The sequence below is a fragment of the Cyprinodon tularosa genome, unplaced genomic scaffold (genome assembly GCF_016077235.1).
Source record: "Cyprinodon tularosa strain WSP-4 unplaced genomic scaffold, ASM1607723v1 ctg261, whole genome shotgun sequence".
Lineage (NCBI taxonomy): Eukaryota > Metazoa > Chordata > Actinopteri > Cyprinodontiformes > Cyprinodontidae > Cyprinodon > Cyprinodon tularosa.
In genome coordinates this window covers 33,716-56,044 of record NW_024038965.1, presented here as the reverse complement: position 1 = coordinate 56,044, position 22,329 = coordinate 33,716, and the positions used below count along the sequence as shown (strand labels likewise).

Sequence of the window (22,329 nt, the reverse complement as noted above, 5' to 3'; positions counted from 1 at the left end):
TATATATAGAAAAGACCAGAGACATCTGTTCAGACACACCTTTGCAAGGAAAAGGAGATAACCGTGGGCTGCCATGGACCTGCTACCTGGAAAAACAGCTATGGTCGCAATCATTTATAGCAGGCAATAAATCACAAAGCCCAACGACAAGCATGTTTCCCACTGATTGAGTACTCACAGAGTAAGAGGGGTCTGCTCTTTCTTGCTCCTTCTGTTCCAGCCAAGATACAGTCACTACTTTCAGCTAAGAGAGAAACAGAGAAAGAACAGCGAGAAATCAAGAGTGAGGAAAAAGCTCAGCAAGCCTTAAAACTATGATGAGTCAACTGATAGCACAAAGAATACAGCCAATAATACCAGATGTTATCATCTTAACCTATATTCGGGAATTTAGTTCTCCACTACAGAACCAATAACGATTCCTAGATGCTGTGTTGTCCTGGGTATTTGCCCCATTTACCGTTTATACTGCCAAGATCATTAGAGCCTACCTGAAACCCTGTTCTTCAGTTTAGACATTGATTTTCCTATCTAGGATTACAAATGATCTTTAGACCCCTCGCCCCAATAATGACTAAAATAACATTTTATACTAAATACTCCTGGAAACCTCAGATACTAACACTTATATTATGAAAGATATTTTCATTAAAAATATTTCATATGTGTTTCAATGTGTTTACGAGCAAATTGTATGATAACTCTAGCAATGATTACATTTTTTGAGAAGGGTGTCTGAAAAGATTAAATTTAATGCCTCAGCTTGAGATGCTTTTCTGAGCTATGGTCAGAAAAATCATTGTGACTATGTAAACAGTAGCTGGATGACCAACCGCTGGACACCACTGCAGAAGGAACTCATCAGGATTTGAGAGATACTGTGTCAAGTTAAAGTAAAAAAAACTTCAGTTTGCAGGTTATAAGAAAATCCTGGTTGAAGGTTCTGTGGCAGAATTCAAGATCCATGTAAAGAAAACAGGGCTTGTCCATGGTTGTGTTTGGTTAGGGTGGACAACTGCAGCGTCTCCAGGTTATTGTGCAAAAGCAGCCTTCTATCTTTATCATCACCTTTTCACTCAACTTAATGTCTACACTTTCACTAATACTCTTTTTTGCAATATCTGGGACCAGGTTGTGGGGGGGCTGCAATCTTAGCTGAGACTCCTAGACCTCCTTCTACCAAGAAACCTCCCCCAGCTCCTTTGGGGAAAGTTTCAGGTTGTCAAGGGCCAGCCGAAAGAAAAGAAAAGAAAAAAGGCTATGTCCGATTGTCCGCCTTAATCACTATATAGAGCCCTATATAGTGGTTCCCCCATTTGAGATGAATTTGAGACACTGAACTAGGGAATTCATAAGAAAAAACAAACTAAAAAAAAACCCTACTTTTCAACTAATCCATTTACCTGAGCTGAGTCGACTCATTCAAGCCGAACTCTTTCTAGCAGCTAAACTCTCAGATATGGAACAACGCTGATTCTCATCATATCTTACACTGTTTTTGAATAAATGGATGCTGTTTTGTTGTTGATATAAATATCCCTTTTATTAACAGGGTCATTTCTCAGTTATCACAATAGGGGAAATTTAATTGATGAAACAGCAGAAAAGTGTAAAAAAAACAAATGAATAAATAGAAAGGCCTATGTAAAGCAGAACAAATAGATCATTATATATGTAATAGTAGTTGAAATAAAGAGGGTTAATAAAGCAACCAATAAACAAGTACAGCTTCCACTTTCTTCAAATTCATTTTTCTGTAAATTTTTTTAGTTGGATTCCCATTAGCTTCCATTGCAGAGGTTGCTGGTCTTGCTGGGGTCCATAATATCAAAACACAAAAATACAACTAACTAACAGTGTATATGATAAAAAAAAAATAAGCACATACTTCATTAGAATTTTTAAAGCTATAACAGCTACCCGGCACCGACTGCAAAATTGACCAAACAAGGAATGCAGTCCAGAGAACAACTCATACAAAATAAATAGTTTATTCAAAGCGGTGATCTTTTTTTTATGGTATTCTTTAAAATGTTTTGATCTTGATTTCCCTGACACTACATGGGGACAAATTCCACTCTACAGCCACTCTATATATAACAGTTTTGTTCATAAAATAGCTTTTACAGCTTGGAACTATAACTGTGTTTTTGCTGACTCGGCGTGTTATGTGCTCATGGTAATGTCTGCTGAATAGTATTTGTTCTTTAAAATAAGGATGCGTATTATTAATCATAACCTTTTGCATAAACAGCAGAATACTGTATTTTACTGCTGCCTCCACAGTTAACACCAGAAAATGTATCTTTAGAGAACTTTACCATCTACTCGACAGCTTCCTGAGTTACTGTTTTAAAGTCGAATGGCCAGTTTTTACCACACATTATACTATCTAATTTACATGAGTCGCAAACAGTAATATTCATGTCTGATCTTAAATCATTTACTTTATTTATAAGGAAGTTGTTAAAATAATTTGAAATTTTATATGGCTTTTTGATGAACTACCCCTCACATTCCACAAATGTGAAAATATATCGACTTTTTCAATTTGAAATAATCACTTCTTTTGCTATGATTTAGTTTTGTGACCTTGCAGTAGGTTTTTTGCTCTTCAGAACGTCTTTTTTTTTTCCTTTGGACACTGTCGAAAGTTTGAAATATTTTGTTCAAATAGCATACATGAGAGCTGAGAGGTTTCATAAAAACATCCCTATAAAATCACCATAGACAAGAAAAGTTTCACATGATAATATTTCCAAATATATATATTTTTAAAGCTATAAATAAATGAACAGGATTTTTGTAAAACACGTCCATGAAATAAGAGTTCATCCCTGCTCCTCTATCAGTCTTAGAATTTACTGACTTTCTGTTGCTTTGATTACTGTAATAATCAAGCACTCCATGTTTCATTTTGAGGACAGCTTTTGTGATATGGCCTACTGTCAAAAAAAAACAAAACAAAAACAAAAAAGAATCAACAACATAGCACACTTTGGGGGCTATTGGAAGGCCAGACCACACGCTCAGAACAGCCATCTCTCTCCTTCAATGTCCTTGACCATTTTACAGAACAGCCTTTTTCAATGTGGCTCAGCCGAAATGCGCAGAGAGTACACATTCATCCAGATGGAGCTGCCTTTGGTCTAACGTCTGCAAGCAGCGCTTATTTTCTGTAACCGTGTTTATTCCTCCTTAGATTTATAGAGTGAAAAAATCTTCTTGAAAATGTAACACAGAGCTCTCTCCTTTTCTGCTCCCTGGTCTGTGTGGTACAGGCCACCTCTGCTCATACTACACCAGGGAGAAACAAAACATAGTTGTTTTAATCTGACAAATGTGCTTACATTTTAACATCAAATTTATCTTATTTACACATTTATTGACAAACAACTGGGTTGAAATCTGGACCAAAGGTTACTTTTTCCTGGCTCCATAATTTTTGTATGTATGATCAAGCACAGTGTGCAGAGGAGAATTAATGTGGCCACCAGAAGCAAAGGTAACAAGGTGACTGGGGGCATTGTCATGTAATTTCTGTTACAAAATATATTAAAAGATTAATCATTACTAGATTTTTTTCATTTAGTTTTAGAGGAGCGTTTATGTGCAGGATGCAAAAGAGGCAGGTAATCTCTGCCCCGCTACAAAAGGGGCAGGGACCGGCAGCTACCACCGTTCTTCATAACATGCTTAGGATGAGATAAATCATTCTATCATTCTGTATAATTTATTAGGTTGAATACAAAATATCTTATCTTGTTTCCATTCTTGGATTTTTAAGAAGCCCCCTGGACTAGACAGTTTGTAGATGCTAGGAATGTTATTTTCCAATGTATATAGTGTCGGCCTGAAATGCTCAATCAGTGTTACTGCAGAGAATGTTCCTTTGGTCCTTTTACCTTCAGAGTCAGACCTTGGATAAGTCAAAGGAAAAAAGTAATATGTGGAATGTGCATTCTTGGAAAAAGATCAACAGAAAACTTTTAAAATAATTCTGTGCTTCAGTGAGCTGTGTGTTAACAGAAAAAAAGAGTATTAATAATCCCTATAACTTCAACAATTTAACACAAAACAAAACTAATTGTAAAGACCTGGATGTCTGCGCCTCATCACCAGAGGCTATTTACTCATTCTAATTTAGTTTCCTGCAAGACAGACTAAATTAATGTAATCACAAAAGGAATGAGTGGTTGGGCGGATAAATAAAACCCTGGCATATGCTTTACATCACAAAAGACATAACAAACAGCAATATATTTTGTGAAATAAAAATAGAAAACCTAATAAAGTGTTAGAGTTGTACATGAGCTATTCTTCAATACAACTAAAAGATTTGTAAAAATTGTTTCCATTTGGTTCTTACTGTATTTGAAAAAGCGAAAACTTTAAGCAAGATGAAATACATTGAAATTCAAGAGAGAATCCATTGCAAAAACCCATTGCCTTTTTCATTGTTGATGTTAAGACTTTGTAAGAGAATTATTATGTCAGATGTGTTTTGACTGAATTTAACAAAGATTGGGCACAGGAAAATATAAGGTTTTAAAATGAAAACCTTGTTTTAATGTTTTTGTTTAAACATGATGTGACATGTCTGCAGGCTGCAAGAAACCTTGAACCGTCGCTGAATTGGGGAAGGCTAAACAGGATGGAGCAAAGTTGCTTTATATAATCAATCATTGGAAATCAAGAATTAATAAGGATCTTCTATTCTGCAAAGAACACTCCCTGAAACTACAGTTTAAGTAAGGCCATTTATACGAATTCTAACAAACCAGAATAAAATGTCAACAAAGTAATAAGCTAGCTGTTAATAATAGTGAAACTCTAGAGTCACTACTCTTTACTGCATTTCTTCTTATAATGTTTTTTCCATCTTTGGCACCTCTGCTGAGTTGCTAACTGCTACCAACTGTTAGTTGGGCCCAGAGCAACCAAAGAGACGGAAGGTGCCTGGAGAACCCAAAACATGATATTAATGAGTAGACTGCTCTTTCTTATCATCAAATTTTTTTACAGCAAAATATCATACGAAGAAGAATTGATTCATCATTTTAAATACCATCTTTACTCTGCATAGAGTCACGGGTGGATGTCAGAAGACAGAAGGCAAGTATCATCTTGTTTTCAAAGAAATTGAGAAACTGTTTTTCTGAAAAAAGACATCAGCGTCATCTATACTCTATATTAGCTTTTTAGCTGTCCTTCTATATCAAATGTTCAGGTGGATTACTTTGATCGATCAGTTACCTTAGAAAATGTTTTTCTTTTGAGCCTAGTAATTTAATCTCCTGATAAATGTTTAAGGTTAGCTAAAGCGGCTCACCAAAATACCCTATTTTCATTTCAGTACTATAAAAACAGCTGTTGTATCATTGTCCTTGTCCTAACAACAGTCTGTAAGGTTATCTTGAAATACATGCTCATGCAACTTTGCCACCCTTTAGAGCACAGATCCTGTTCCGTGATATTTTTGAGAGACTATGATGTTGTTTTTTTTTATTTTGTTCTCAATTATTGTTCAGAAAAGATAAGGCAATGGCTCTCTTTCAGCATAAGCACAACAAACAAACAAATAACAAAAAGAAATTCTCAAACTTAAGGCATTTGAAAAGGCTATGATTCATGTTTCAGCATTTCATGGTATTACCTGTTGTTAGTTAGCCAGTTACAAGAAAAAATATTTTAAAGAGGCTGAAAGCTTATTCAATGTTATTTAACCACCACATTTTTTTCTTTTCACATTGTTTGCATGTCCTTATTGAATAACTGGCCTTAGGCTTTCTTCAAAAGTTCTAGAAATTAGAACCATGATGTAATCTCCTAGTTTGGATAATAAGTGATTCATTAGTAAACAATGAGTAAAAGAAAGTACAGAAAATCTGTTAGGTGCATAGACTTGAACTAGACCACGAAGGAGAGGGGTATAATATTGTAAAATAAAAATAAAAATGTGCAAAAAAAGAAAGCCAAATATGTTTAGAAATTAATTTTATTGGAATTGAACTTTGTTTCAGGTTCTTTGTCAACCCGACAAATTCTACTTTTTTTCCTGGACTTGAAATTTGGTGAAACAAGTAATGGGAACAACAGTTCTTTAGAATGATCTGGATCACTATAACCAGTACATCAAAATTTTTCATTCAAAAGATTCATTCACCCAATCACTGAGTTCATGTATCTGCAGTTATGGTTTTATACTACAAATGAGCTACTTCAATTACATAGTGCGCTATTGACAAAGCTTTAACTGCATTTTCCGCTCCTTCACATTTATCAGGCAATAGATATGGCTTTAATGGCATTAAGAGTGCTAATCATTGACCTTTACCGCCTTAGCTTTGCCAAGCTAACCTTCTTAACACAGATAAATGCTGAAGAGCAGGGATTCCCCAAGTAGTATTCACCAGAAATAGCTATGATTAACCTTCTTCAGGACTGTACAAATTAGTGGTGATTTGTAGTGAGCTGTCATAGAGATGGTTCAGTCACTCACTTACTGTACAAATCAGGCTGTGATTTGCTTTGGCTGTGTACCAGTGTATGAATGAGTGGCCGATGTGTTCACACTGTTTGGACGTGATGTGGCCAACGAATCACGCCCTTGTTCTTGCAGCATGTATTTGACAAGGAGAGTAATGGTGTTTCACCTTCTCACATAATATGCCAAATAACTAAGACGGTTGGAAATAATCTGAAACAGATAATGGTGATTTATTTGACAGTTCTGTTTCTCTGCTGTTATCTGGAAATTTATCTTTTGTTTACAAGTGATTTCATTATATGCATTAATGCCTAAAAAGTGTATTTTTTTTTATTTGTCTTTCAATGTAATTAAAAGAAAAACTACATTCAGACTGCTTAAATAATGTAGAAACACGTTAGTTTGGCCCTAACAGTTCTATGCAGGGTTCATCCACGAGTTTAGCCCTAAGTAGACATCGCTGGATCACCCAGGATTCATGTTGCTGCCAGGAATGAATGGGTTCTTGATGCTTTGAAACAGTGTATGGGCCCACTCCAGCAGCCAAAGCTTGACTTGAAAATGAAAGATGAAGTGCATTTTATTTTAAAGTTTCCAATGGCTCCCTAAAGGTTAGTCAATTTTCTCCAGTCCTTTATGTAAAAAAAGTGGAGTTTGAATGCTAGCTGCATCTGCTTTACGGTCACTTAGAAATACAAGTGTCGAACATACAATATGCCAACCCAGAAGCGGGTGCATGACGACAGCCTACATATTATTCACCAGACAAAATGACATACTGATAGCAACAATAAACTCTTTACAGTACATGACAGACTTCACTGCAATAATAATTATTATTGTGTATTTTCACTGTTAGACCTGGTGGCATTAAAACCCCATCATACCACTATTCCTTCTATCCTCATTAACCCCCTCTCTTAATAAGTCTTGTTTTAATGACAAGACAAAACTTAACATGATTTAGTGGAACTGCATAGAAGGTTGGTAGAGGTAAAACTAGGGTTGGGCACTAAATATCTATAATAGGTCAGAACTGGTTGTAACCTGTTTTGCAGGAATTGTTAATTTATTTTTTATTTTATTATCGATTTCTAGTTTCAAAGCACAGTCCGCTGACTAGAAATAGAGCCTGCCAAATATCACCAAAGAGGAATCTGCAGAAGGGTGTACACAACCATCTGTTTGGGTGGCAGCATTCAAAAGTGTGGTTTAAACTTAAAGAAATGACTAGTTGGCAATGGGATTATACTATGCTAAGGACAGCATTTTATAATAGCTAACATGATTAACCACTACCTACTGTAGTTCAGGGTGAGAGCATCGTCTTTGACCTGCTGGCCATGTCTATAAACAGCTGCACCAATGTTGTAAGGTAGGTTACCACATAGAATTTGTTCCTCCTCTTAATTCATAACTTTCTTTCTCTCGTTTTTCATATTAACAGATACCTACCTCGTTTCCTATGCGGTCTGGATAGCATGTAAACTTTAATGTAAATCCAGATTCAACATTCAGCCTAATACTGCACTACAGCCAGAATCGGGTACATAAAATAAAATAAAAAATGACCTCATACAGCATGAATACCTGCAGCATCAGACATTGTATGCATGTAAATATGTTTTAACAAGGTTTTCCAGAAGAATGCTCCATGCCGCTGTCGCTACTCCACAGCCGCGACTAATAAAGATGGCACAGGACCGCGCAGTGGAGGAAGAGTTACAAGACCAACAAGGAGCAAACAGTAATGATTATCTGTCCGAATGCTAAGTTAACCAAGTCTGCTATAAAGTCCACTATATAGTTCCTACTCTATATAGGGATTGAGGGGTTAGGGCTGACACAATAAACTTGTATGAGCTATGAGAACAGCAACTTTTAGAGAGTGTACAAGGAGAAATGGTCTCATGCATGCTCTCTCATGCATTTAAAGTCGTAGGGAAACAGCTGTTCCAACCGTTGCATTTCCAAATTCTCCCGAGTAGTGCAGGACTTTTATCGTTTATCGAAAGGGCAGGATTGTTGTGTTCGCAAGCAACTTTGATTGCGGCTGGTTTCTCAGAATCATCTTGCTAACTAGTTAGCAGCTTAGTGCCAGTAGGTTCCCAATGGGAAATTACATTGGGAACAAGTAGCAATTAAGAACAACACTGTCAAGGAACGCTATGGACAGCGGAAACATGCAAGAGGAGGAGAGTTTTGTGTCGGAGGTCGGGGATGAGTCATCACCGTCATACATTTTTTATTTAGAGGAAGAAAGTGGGGATAAAGATATTGTGGAAGAGGACGCCAGGGCGGCAAAAGCTTTGTTTGGTGTAGAAGGCTTACAGCCTGTTTGAGCCCTTGCCTTGCAATGCTGCCATTTCTGTTAGCTCTACATCTGCTAAAGAAACAGACGGCCATCCCCATGAACACTGGGGAGTAACAGTGTTCATGGGGTAAAGTAAATGATTCTTATTTCTTATTTCAACTGTTGCGTATATTAGCTGGGACATATGAATCAAGATGCAATGAGTGAAACGTGATTGACAGATGACCGTTGATATATGATTTGCCGAATTTCGGTGTACAAGCTAAAGTATAATTACCTGGCCTGCATAAATGAAAAAGACCTCACAGATTTTAAGACAGGATTTTTTTTTTTTTATTGGGACAATATCGTATGATAAAGAGTACTTTTTAATACATGTTTAAGCCAGAATGATTTGACATTTAAATATGATTTCCCTACGGTTTTAATAGCCGTTCCCTCTCAGGAATTGTTACAGGGTTGAACATGTGCATTTTTTCTTATTGGGGTTTTAAAATATTCAGAAAAATCCTCCACAATACCTTAAAAATTTATAAGGGATTAAATTTCATTGAGATGTTCAGACCATTTCATACAGGCAAAAGTCTCTTTGCTTTTAACAACTTTTCTGAACAGTGTTGTTAAAGAATCAGGTCAAGAATAGATAGGAACCTGGGATCAAAACAAGGAACCAACCATAGTTCAAAACAAAGTTCCCTGAGTAACAATTTTATTGTTAGCAAGTTTATGACAAAATATACAAAAATTAGACACAGGCCCTATGTGGAGCTAATCAAACTATATCTAGAAGATCTTAGGCAAATGTTAATGACCACAAAAGGTTTTTTATAATCATAGCAGCAGTAAAGCAGCACGGGCTCTTTTGCCCAAAAGCGTATGTGTTTGCCTTGTTTTGTTCGACTTGTCTTTGAAATTACACAGAGGTGGGGAAACATACACTTTTAGGGCATCATTTGGCTCAGAGGGAGCTTGAATAAAGAATTGGACTATTTAATAAATTATGGCTTCAGAGTTATAGTTCTGATCAAACAGTTTTCCTTCTAAAAAGTACTAAAACTGTTGAACAAGTTTCAGATTATCTGTCTTCTTTTGCCATAAAAAATGTATCTAAACCCCCTCCACTAATGCCTTGTTGTCACAGAAATCCAATGACTGCAAGTGCCCAAAGCTAGAGTGACATTACACCAGCTATACAGATTATGAGTGATAGGGAAACCCTTTCTCAGTTTCATTAAAGTGCCAAAAATAAATAATTCATGGTATTAAATCTCAGGCCTCTTAAGTATTCCTTTACGTTGCATCAGGCCTTTTCTATCCAACAAATGTATTCCACTGGAAGTTAAGCGTTTAACTGCTCTAAGATCTGTTGCCAATTTATTGCACAGACAATAAAAAGTCTCATTTGTCAAGTAGCACAAAGAAGCGGATAATATGAGAGTCATTCTTCAGCAAAAGCATACTTAAGTGGACATAGACTAAATGAGACATTTCACTTTAACATACAGTGAATTAGGTAAACCTCTTTATTTGTGTGAGCTGACAAGCTAAGTTAGAAAATCTTTTATTTAAAGTCAGAATGGCAAAGGAAAACAAAAAAACCCACATAAAGAAACGTTGGTTAACCTCTAAATGAACCTGCAGTTAAAAGATTAAAACAAAGGCCTGTGTTCACAAGAATCCTAATAGCAGCTCTTAGGTCATTTTAAGGCAAAACTTGGAATTTGTTTAAATCTAATACTATTCCTAGCATTTTACCTCAGTAAAGACCTTTTAATAAGCCTCAAGGTGTCTTAAGCAGATAAGATGGTGAGAACAGAAATCCTATCAATGATTGGCTGATCCAGCACATAAATAGTGAAAGATATAAACTCATAAACATTATTTAACATTCATACAATTAATAAGTGATTAAATAATTAAAATAATCTACATTTATCATCCCCTAAATGTGGGCAAAAATAGTTTCATTGGTTGAATGGGTTAAATGCAAAACTCTAACGTAATTTTATTCAGAGTAAAACAATAATAATCAAATAAATACTGAATAATTGTGAATAGAAAATGGACAAATTTACGTTATTTACTGTATCCAGTGTTTAGAAACACTAGCATATTTTATTTTTTAAAAATGCTTTTTTTAAAGCAAATTTGTGTTCTTTATGATCGTAGTAGTTATGTCCTTGGATGTTTTTCACAGTCCTATTCTTTTTTAGTGTTTTTTTAAGCTACACACTTTTTTCATTAACTGTTCTAAGTTTAAAATTTCTAGAGTCCTTAAAATCTTAGAAATGGTTTGGCAGTCTGCTTGGTATCAATAAATGTTTTTCGTCTGTTCTTGAGTATCTACAATAAGGAAATAATCAAAAACAGCCCTAAGACATATATTTTTCTCTTATAAGTTTGATAAAAGTGAGTTATTGATTATTCCTGTCAGGTGGTAAAATGAGGCAGGTGAAATTGAACTCAGCTATCTAAAAAATTGGTCTGGCAGGACCTATTAGTCCTAGGTGTTGTTTTGAAAATGTATTCATACAGCAACTGCAGTAATGACTTAAAGGAAAAGTCTGGTCATATTCGGAATTCAAACTTCTGAAAGTAATTTCAATATAAAATGATTACATACTGTTCGATAAATGATAAACGTTTTTAATTAGGAGTAATTTTCATTTGAATGTGCTTTACTGGAGACATCCATGTTCCTCAAAGAACACTACTGCATCCACCGGTTTGTGACGTCACGTTGTGGTATCTATCGGCTGTTGATCAAGTCCCAATGCTCTATCTAGTGTTTGTAACTCCATGCTATTATCCAAGCCATCTTGAAAATATTCTTCTTTGAAATGTTTGCTACATATTATGTGTTTTTTTTTTCTCTGGCCAGAAGTTTGATGGCAAATCCCACCTCTTCAGGTTGGCAATCCAACGACAAACCCTCGGTGGATCATGAATCGGAAAGGTAAAATAACTCATTCTTTTTTCACTTTTAATACCCAATATATCGCAACATCCAACTGCCATGAACGTGGCCATTGTCACTTTAACTATAGCTCTCGCGAATTTCAATGCTGAAGTTCTCTCGAAATCTAAAATAATTGTTGTTGATTGCAGGTGTGTATAATAGTTCCCATTGATGTTGCCTGTAAAGCCAGGCTTACCGCACTGTGACGTCATTGCTGGAAGATGTCAGGAGTGAGGAGTTACTATATTTGGGCAAAAATGGCCACTCACAGACTCAGTGATCGCAATCAAAAATATTATTTTTACTTTTTTACTGATTAATGTTAAATTCATTTAATCACCACAATCGCATGAGTTTTAAGTATAGATAATGATCCGTTTATTATGCTTTGCTGAATAGACGTTTCCTTTAAAAGTGGATGGGGAAATCCTTATTTTCATACAGGTTAGTTGGTTTTAATAGCATTTTAACCATTGAAAAAATAATTATTTAGAAACCCCAAACCTATAACTTTCTTTGTTTTCTTTGTTTGATTTTTAAATGTTTCCTTTTTATCTAAGAATGTTGCTTATATCTACAAGAAAGAAAGACAAATACATTTTGTAGAGGGCAAATAATGTAAATGTCACTGTCATCCATCTTTTTTTCAAAACTAATCATTAATTAACAATGTTGAAAGAATTTAATGAAAATATCTTTGCTCAAGGAGAGAAACAATGAAGCAGCCCTAGTTAAAATGTACTTCAATGAAACGTGAAGACTCCTTCTGTAAACCTATGATTAAAGAAAGAAAAATAGGATATTGGTGGAAAAAAAAGGTTCAATCATAAACTGTTGATACTATAACACCAGCATCTTCACACCCTACAGTATCATCACAGCTACTCAGGCTTCTGTCAACACTGCCTGGCTTCCTCCTTGGCGTGGCAATTGCAGCTGTCAGTCACCCGAGTAATGTGTACGACAGCTGTGGTATTTCAGACAATGAAGAGGGACTTTATCATCCTTCCTCCAGTAGGTCATATGACAGATGACTAATTTTAGGTAAGACTGGTGTGTGCAATTCAACTATTTTCATTGGTTTGGCTTTGGTTCGGTATTGTCATCATATGAATCAACTTCACAGCTGTCTATTTGCTCTCCAGGACCAACAATCACAAAATAAGTGTACAATCGGTTGATCCTGAAGTATTGCAGTGAAAGCTTCCAGCAGCAATAAGAGAGAAGGGACTCTAGTGCACAGTTAACAGTAGAGATGAAACAGTGCAACCAGTTTACAGGATAACTTAATCTATATCCATCCTGGAAGACAGAGATGAGATGTACATTCTGCAAAATATTTGGGAATTCCCTTTTTTTTTTTTTTATTTCAAAAATTATGCTTTAGAGAAGCTGGCTGATTGGAGAGCATTCCATTTAGTTTTGACAGGTTCATATATTAAGTTCATTTTTTTTTTCTTTTTTTCCCATGCTTGTAAAATTGACCCAATGCTATGAAATTTTAATTCAAATGTTTAGTTTGTGTGCTTTTACAAGGAGATTAAGGGTTTCATTAATGAAAAATTAAGTTAAAAAAAAGAAAAACCTCTCTTCAGATTATAGTTAATCCTTTTAAAGTAATAATGTCAGTAATTTACAGATGGGATATAGAGTTCCCTCAGAAAAGGGAGCAACTTTAATTCATAAAGAAGCACTTGCTGCACAGCTTTAAAAGCCCTAAGACAAGAATATATTTAAAGTAAATAGCTCTATTATTTGATAAATATTAAGCTAGAAATTATTTGGTTATTATACAAGGTTGTTTGTTTTAACATATATATATATTTGATTGGTGAAATGAGAATGATATAAAATACTTACCGTATTTTCACGACTATAAGGCGCACTTAAACGTCTTTTTTTTTCCTCAAAATGTGCGGTGCGCCCTATGGTGCGGTGCGCCCTATGTGTGTTGTAACTGCGACTTTTGAGACCACCTCATTGAGGAGATGATGAAAGAGTGGCTGAATGTAAGGAGACCAGGTGTTTTTTTTTCCACCCCTCACCATCGCTGTTAATATGTAACTCCATGCGTGGCCATCTCACAGCTGATGTGAAAAACATGGGGAAACAAATTAACGCTGTGCTCGCTGTTCAACCGCTCGACATCGGTGTGAACCGGACCCAGCAGGTGCAGCAGAAGCAGCGAGTTTACATGCAAAGTCAATGGTTGACGCGCATATAGGTGCAGCAAAAGGTCCTGCAGCGCGTTTTGGTGCAGCACGTCGGGAGCGTTTAAGCATCTGACGCACCGCCAACGCGCTGCTGCTGCTCGACATGGAAAAATTTAAGTTTTGCTACTGGACGCGCCGCATCAACCAATCAGAGAAGCTGATCTGGGAGCTGACAGCGAGACAGTACAGCGCTCTGATGACATATGATATTAACGCAAATGAAAAGGCTGGATCGATGAGGAGATGATGAAAGGCAGGTGTATCTGAGAAGACTAGGTGGTTTTTTCCACGCATCACCATCGCTGCGTGCCCATCTCACAGCCGATGTGAAAAAAAGATGAATCAAATGAACGCTGTGCTCGCCGTTATCCCGGGGGTCTGACAAAGGAGCTTCAACCGCTCGACATCGGTTTGAAGCGGCCGTTCACAGTAAGGCTGCGAGCGGCGTGGGAGCGATGGATGACAGACGGAGACCACAGTTTCAGGATAAGAAGGCAGCGCCGGGCAGATTACGCCATCGTTTGCGGATGGATTGTAGATGCTTGGACTAAAGTGTCTGCTGGCTCTGTTGTTCAAGCTTTCGCAAAAGCCGGCATTATTTCTGAGGAGCTGCGCTGCACGGAAAGTGACTCTGACAGCGAAGAAGGGGAAACTGGCATGTCTGATTTAGCGCAGCTGTTTTATTCAGAAACAGAGGATGATGACTTTGATGGGTTTGATTAATACTTTGTAATAAATACATGAATAAAGCACAATCATACTCAGTTTTGCTCCCGCTGTATTTTTCTCCCTGAAAACTTAATTCAACAGCAGCCCCGGCGCGTCTCCTCCTCTTCATCGCGGTGGCTGGCAGGTGTTTTTTCATCTAAATAATCTAAATCTTGCAGCTATATTTGCTGTGATCAGTGGGAATTAAGTAGTTTTAATATGTTTTTAAGTGAGAAAGTCCACCTGAAAACTTCATAATTGCAGTCAGTTCATCCAGATTATCTATTTCTGTCGGAGGCGCTCAGACCCCCACATACCAGCGGTGCGCCGACAGGAGAAATCCTTTCGTTCACCGCGGCTGCTGGCAGGTGTTTTTCATCTAAATAATCTAAATCTTGCAGCTATATTTGCTGTGATCAGTGGGAATAAAGTAGTTTTAATATGTTTTTAAGTGAGAAAGTCCACCTGAAAACTTAATAATTGCAGTCAGTTCATCCAGATTATCTATTTCTGTCGGAGGCGCTCAGACCCCCACATACCAGCGGTGCGCTGACAGCAGAAATCTCTTCATCAGCAGCCTGTAGGCTGGGCAGCCTGGGGTTCATCACGGCTGCTGGCAGGTGTTTTTCATCTAAATAATTTTAGCTGCAGGCACCAGGATACCGGCAATAAAAGCGAACATATTCCGTCAGCAGGTTTCAGGATTTTAGGTTAATTTAGGAGTGATCACAGCGCTGTGTCATCTGCGATGTGTCTGTCTCACGGCCAGCTGCCAGGTTTGATTAATACTTTGTAATAAATACATGGATAAAGCACAGTCATACTCAGTTTTGCCCCCGCTGTATTTTTAAATACGCAGTAGAGGTATTTAAAGGTAGTAGAGGACATGTACCTGTATATAAAAAACGCGCCCTATAGTCCGGTGCGCCTTATGTGTGTGTTAAATACAGAAATGGGACACATAACTGAGAGTGCGCCTTTTAGTCCGGTGCGCCTTATGGTCGTGAAAATACGTTAATTTTATAAGAAAATTATTTCTTTTTAGGTATCTAATTTCAAATTATTCACTATATTGATCATATTTTACAATACTATTATACTGATCATATTTGTACAGGTTAGTGGAGGAAAGGGGAGTGCGTATCAGCAGCTGATGTGAAGCTGGGGGGATTCAGCTTAGAACCCACCAAGACAAACTAGAACTTTAGTAGTTTTGTTTAGTAAGGTTGTATCTTGCTAAGATTATTCAGTACACTATACCAGCTGCTTGGTTATGATGGTTAATGTATTCCTTTCCTGCCAGTATCTTACAACCTGCTCTGAGATGGTGGATTGTTTCTGGTGCATCTTTGCATAGCCTTCACCTAGGATTGCTTGGTATGGTATATCTAAAGGGCTGGTTATACTCCTTGCAGCAGTCTGTCGCATTGAGCTTGTAGGGTGGTCTGCGCTATGTTATTCCAAGCCAAAACACAAGAGGAACAATCACAAGCTAGCTGTGGGTCTAGAAACGGCTGAGGCGGTAAGGAAGTGGGGGCAATTCTGTGCGACAACTGAGGGACATGAGGGTGGAAAAGAGCAGGGATCCAGGTGGAAAAAGGGTCCCAGCATTCTTGGGCACCTCACTCTTCTAGCTGGTCCAACTTCATGAGTCGTTTTCCGCAATGGCAATCACACAAAGAAAACAAGCCGGTACGGTACCAAACATGAAATACACATAGAGTAGCGTGGATGTTGATTTGACCAATCAGAGGCCTCCTGTCGTCACTGTCTGCGGTCACCTACAATTTTGGAGTGGTACTGCAGAGTGTCTGTGGCAGGGGCGGAGGCATATTTTTTTTCACTGTGACACACACGCAGACGTCCTGGTTTCTGAGTATAAATCAGCCTCAAGCCTTTATTGCTCTGATGCTCAGGGCCTGCTCCTGTGCTGCCATGATCAGTGCTTCTGTGCCATCCTTCAGCCTGGCGCTCTCTAGCCATTGGTTGGATTTGGTCATATCAGCCACTTAAGCTATCTTTTGGTGGTACATCTCATGTAGGGTTTTTTTGCTCTCATGATAGTTCCTCCAGTTCCTTCATTTCCAGCTTCCACTATTTTAGAAATTCAACGAGCACTTCATCCCTTGGGGCCATCTTCCTGATGTATTGTTGGAGCTTGAATGTTTCATCTTCAATGGCCAATCTGATGTTCATTAGCCCTCTGCCTCCCTCTTTGTGGTGAGTCTCTGTTGATACTGGATTTAGGTTGAATCCACTATGCATGGTCTGAGTCAGTATCCGTAGACAGCCTTGTTCATTAGTGGGCAGAGGGGGTTTTGGCCTATGCAGAAAAGCAGGTGGGCAGAGCATCTTCTTGGTATATTCAACATTTGAAGGAGATTTTTGCAAGGGGCTTGAAGAACAGCCCCATGGAGTTTTGGAATGAAGGCTCTTACAGTGTTGTTGATCTTGTACAGCTTTAGGGATTCCAGAATCCATGAGAGTGGCACTGAGTTGAAGGCTTTCTTGTAATCAGCCAATGCTGTGCACAGGTTTGTTTGTCCGGTCTTGCAGTCTCAGGCGACTGTTCTGTCAACCAGTAGTTGGTGTGTGGCTCCTCTGGTGGTTTTTTTTTTTCAAATGCCTTGCCGTGCCTCTGTCGTCTGTTGATCCATGTGCCCACTTCAACCTCGGTCAGCCATTGAGGGTGGGTCCAGCTCTTCAACAGCCAGGTTATTTATGTTGTTAAGAATTCATGGAGAAAAATCAGCTTCATCAGCCAGTAGGTGTGGATCATGTTTGGGACTGGTTTTGTCCACTACTTTATAACTAAGGGTCTTTATTGGAGGTCTGCAATTGAGATGTTCACTGGACCTAGAGAGAGAGAGAGAAGAGCAGGCGCCAGCCAATACAGAGCAGCAACTTAAGCAGCTTAAGGGGAAATCCAAAGCCGGAGTCAGAAGGCAGGTCCAAGTTCAGAAGCCGGTAGAATCCAGCAATCAGTCCAGAACAGATCAGACTAACAGAGCAGACAGGGACAAGGCAAGATCTACAGGGCAGAAACAGGTCACAATCAGGAAAACAGAACAGACTACAGAAAGGTAGAGTTAGTGTCACCAAAATGCTCGACTAACCTGGTGCTGATGGAAAGCAAGCACACAACATAAATAGCAGAGGAACCAGGTGGAAATGATCGTTGTTAATCAGCCGCAGAACCAATTAGACAGGGGAGCAGGGAGCAAAGGAAAAAAACAAACCATCAGCGCCAAGTTTAAGACAGACAGCCATTGTGGGGTGTGTCATGGACAAAGGAGAGGAAGAGTACAGGAGTCTGGTAGGCGACTTTGCCACCTGTTGCCACACCAACCACCTGGGTCTAAACATCTCCAAGACAAAGGAGCACGTCATAGACTAGGAAAGAAATGGATTAAAGACTAAGCCAGTACTACTGGAGGGGACTTAGGCTGTGGATTCATATCCCAATACCTTGGGGTGTGGCTGAACAATGAACTGGACTGGTCAACACACACCAAACACATGCACAGGAAGACATGGAGCAGGATGTACTTCCTGAGGAGACTGAGGTTCAACATGTCATTCAACATCTGCTATGAGCTGTTGGAGATGTTCTACCAGTCTGTGGTTGCCAGTGTCCTCTTGGAGCAGCACATCCAAGGAGGACACCTCCATACCGGATAAACTGTTCAGGAGAGCCAGCTCTGTGATTGGCTGGACTCTCTGGGGACGGTGGCAGAGAGAAGGACACTTAAACTGCTGGACGTAATGAACAATGCCAGTCACCCTCTGCACACTGTCTTCACCACTCAGATGAGCCTGATCAGTGGGACATTGCTCCTCCCCAACTGTAGGACCAACAGATTGCTGTGTTACTCAAGCCATCAAGCTTTACAACTCCTCACTTCGGGTGAGGATGAGGTGATAGGAAGAGGGACAAGGTATTTTTTATCTTTAATGGCACCTTGCTGAACTCTGCTCTTTGTACTCTATATATGTAAACTTCTGGAACCAGAATTTCCCTAAAGGAGTAATCCAAAGGGATTCATATAGTTGAGACTAAGTCTAAGTCATATAGTGGTACCTCACTTTACTTTGCTAGCTCTTGCCAGGGTTGAAAGGTTCTCATCTGAGCCATGATTTTATTTCTTACGTCAGTAGTTTTTCCACTAAAACTGTTCTTGATTCATTGGGACTTGATATCCAATATCAGGGGGGTTGATGGCAGTGCCCTCATCTGACTTTGTGTCCTTGTTCCCCATCGACATAGCTTTCATTTGTTGGATATTCTAGTACTCCAGTTATGAAAGGCGCTGCCATTTGTGAATGTTGGTACACTGAACCACTAGGTGTTTAGCTGTTAATTCAGATTGTGGGAATTGAGGCCTCCATAGAGTTAGACAAAGTTTATCGTCATTTGTATAGAACAAAATTTTGTTGTATACCGCTCTGAAGATATTTCAATTTCTTAAAGTGCAGCAGTGATAAACTGTAAACATTGTAATCAAAAGTGAACATGTGAGATATAATTTACGCTCTTTCCAACACGTCATACAACACAACATACAACATACATAAGACGCATTGTTTTTAAAAAATATAAATATAAAAATATAACCCCGGATGTCTGGGGGACAGTTATTTGCCTACATGTTACGAATGCTAGTGGACCATAAATGATAAATTATGAACAGTTTAGTTTTTGCGCCCTTGACCAGCACTGAAGAACTGCACAAGGGGAACATATATATGAGACAGATCAAAGACCTGGGTAATCAGCTGATATGGAGCAGGTGTGGATAGAAGTGACTAGAAGGGAGCTAGATGAAAGGAGACAGGCAAATTTTGGGAACAGAGTGTAACTGAAGACTGCTTAAATATAACACAAAATGGAAAATAAACCAAAGATCAACAAAACAGATTGACCTAAATAAGTGAAAACTCAAAATTCAAAGTCCACAAGGGCAGAATCACAACAGAATCTAGGAACCTGAACATTGTAGTCTCTTACAAGAAGTGAAGCACCTACATTTAGATTGATTGCTTACCCCTAGCTTGACATAGCTGTGATTATTGAGCCTGGCTTGGATGAAGATATGAAGCTAGGATGCACTCATCACACTAGGTCCAGCTTGACTCAATCTCTTATTGTGGAATTTCCTAATTCAGTGCTTGTGAAATAAGCCTCTAATTGAGACAGTGTGGCATTAAGATGGGCAAGTCTCTGCTTTCCTACTGCTATTATGTTGTATAAAATATTTAAAGAGGAAAATGTCAGCAGGGCTGTAATGAAATTTAATATGTGATTCTAAGTTAAACACAGCAGGGAGGTCAGTGAGTACTTACTTTGATGCAGGATTCTTATGTCATCTTGTTTTATTGGTCTTTAATAATGGCCTGTTCTCATGGATTCATTGTTTATGCTCCTGTACTTGATCCAAATGGTTGCACATCTATCAAGCTGTTAAAAGTGAAGGGAGAATAAAACCTCACAAACTGCAGAAAACACTAAAGTCTAAATTCAGTTTGCAAGGATGAGAGGGCTTTCAAAGCTTCTTAATACAACACAGGCAAAGGATTTAGGGGTCCAAAGATGGTCAACTTTGCTGACAACAATCCTGCTGCTTAATGCTGATTTACAGCAATATACACATACAACTTACAAATAGGCACCGCTAGCATTAATGTGTTGTATATAAATGTCCGAGGAACAAAAAATAACTGAGAATGGGATTCAGTTTTTACGACAGATTATCAATAAAGATTGCAAAAACAACTGAATAATAGAAAACCGAGAAGATCTGAAGTAAATAAGAATTAATTATAAACTTCTCAAATATAACCTGAGTTTCTCATTTGAATGTTCAAGAATGGCATAGCCCAGTAAGCATAATATAATCAAACACAGCGTGACCAAAAATGTTTCTGGTATTCAGAAAAAAGAAAATTGAGCATGTTTTTGTAGTTTTTAATTCAATCTTCTAGAAAAATGTCAGCCTTCACTGAGCTCAGTCAATTTACCCCACAACCAACAAGCTTGACCTTGCTGTTGGGTTATTTATTTAAATTTCTACCATTCCAATTTCATGACAAGGTGGCGAGATGGTGAATAAAACTGACACTGGGGTTAATTCATTTCTCTGCAATAAAAGAAAATCGAATTTTGAACTTGAACACTTGTGAAAAGGAAGACATGTCTAACAATGTGGCTACCCATGCCTCTTGCAGAGAATAAACAGGCAGAATATCAAACTAGCTGCTGTTACTTTAGTTTTATAGCCATATCACAAATCTAATTAATCAAAATTGATTTAAATGCATTTAGTATAAGTCAGTATGGGATTTGCACAGCATATTTCAATAACTGCTGCAGTTGGTGAACTCTGAGCACACTTAAATGAAACATACTAATCACAGAATTATTCTGCTAAAAAGCCTGTCTTTAGCAGACTGGGAAAATACTCAGTTGGAAGCAAAGGAAACAGAGCTAAAAACATTTAATGGATGTTATGTTATGATAACCCTGAATAAAACCATCAATATGCTGTTTTGAAATGTCACAGTACTTAAAAGACATTTTATAGAACCAAACAGAATATCAGAAAACCTGTAACTATGATTTAGGGGGGAAAAATCAGTGTACAACCCTTTTTAAAAAAAATGGGTCACTTATATGAGCCCAGTATACTACAGCATTACAACATAAAATGCCACCTGTGTGATAAATTAAGTTCTAAAATATCTTTATGCTATTATAGAATGGAGGTGAATGGAGGTGACATTGACTCAGACATGAAGTGGTAGGTCAACTAATAGCACAATATGGAATCAGTGGATGCTGAGGCGCTTGCAACAATTTTCAGAGCAAACTTCTGACCTTTGTGTGGTTTTCAGGTAAGCCAAAGAATGATGTCTACAGTGCTTTATGAGATGGCTCTCCATGGCTAAGGAGCTGCAACAAAGCTTTACAATAGCTAGAGCCAGAGTCAGCTGGGCCAGGGACAAAATAGTTGGAATGTGCCCCAAACCAAGGTACAACTGTATAAACAGGCCCCATTTCCGTTTCCGGTGGCAGAGGAATATTGACTTTTCCAACAGAACTCAATGGGATTTACAAAATGCTAAATAAAACACTACAGGAACGTTTTTTCTTTACGAAACTTTTTTTGGAACGTCGTTGAACAGCGCTGACGACCCGGTGAGTAGCATATTTTAAAAAAAGAACGTTTAAGGTTGTTTTAAGGACATTATCGGACATGCACTATGAAAGCCATTCTGAAGCAGCCAGGGGGGGATTCTGCATTAGCCAAAAAGCAGAGACAGGACCAATTGTCAAAATTTTGGTGTTGATCATTCGATTTCATCCTGGACACTACAGAAAATGGGCTAAAAGTGTTAAAAACCGGAATTCTCCTTTAAGCTGTAAACTTGTGCAGTTGCGCACTGCTCTTGAATTCTCAGTGTAATAGAAAATATATGTAGCACATAAAATAAGATCCTATAGAAACAATGAGTAACATTGTTTTTCTGTATCATTTTGTATTTGTGTATCATTAGTTTTTTGACTCTAAGCCAATAATGAAAATACAAAAAACATTTTTTTTTCCTCCCGAATAGAGAAATGCAGAAGTTATTTTTTGCTTTGTGT

At 38.0% G+C, this 22,329-nt stretch overlaps 1 protein-coding gene across 2 annotated transcripts in view; it reads right to left on the bottom strand.

Moving 5' to 3' along the window:
* Positions 1–241, bottom strand: part of LOC119785994 (contactin-4) — a 126,281-nt gene extending 126,040 nt beyond the window's left edge. Inside the window, exons 1-2 of one of the 2 annotated variants that reach the window (XM_038289020.1) lie at positions 179–236; positions 40–86 (exon numbers count right to left, since the gene is read on the bottom strand). In XM_038289020.1, coding sequence (XP_038144948.1) covers positions 40–75 — 36 coding nt within the window. In that variant the 5' untranslated portion in view covers positions 76–86; positions 179–236. Of the gene's footprint in view, positions 1–39; positions 87–178 lie in introns of both variants that reach the window. The other variant, XM_038289022.1, reaches the window with a different exon arrangement.
* Between the last annotated feature and the right edge of the window lie 22,088 nt (positions 242–22,329).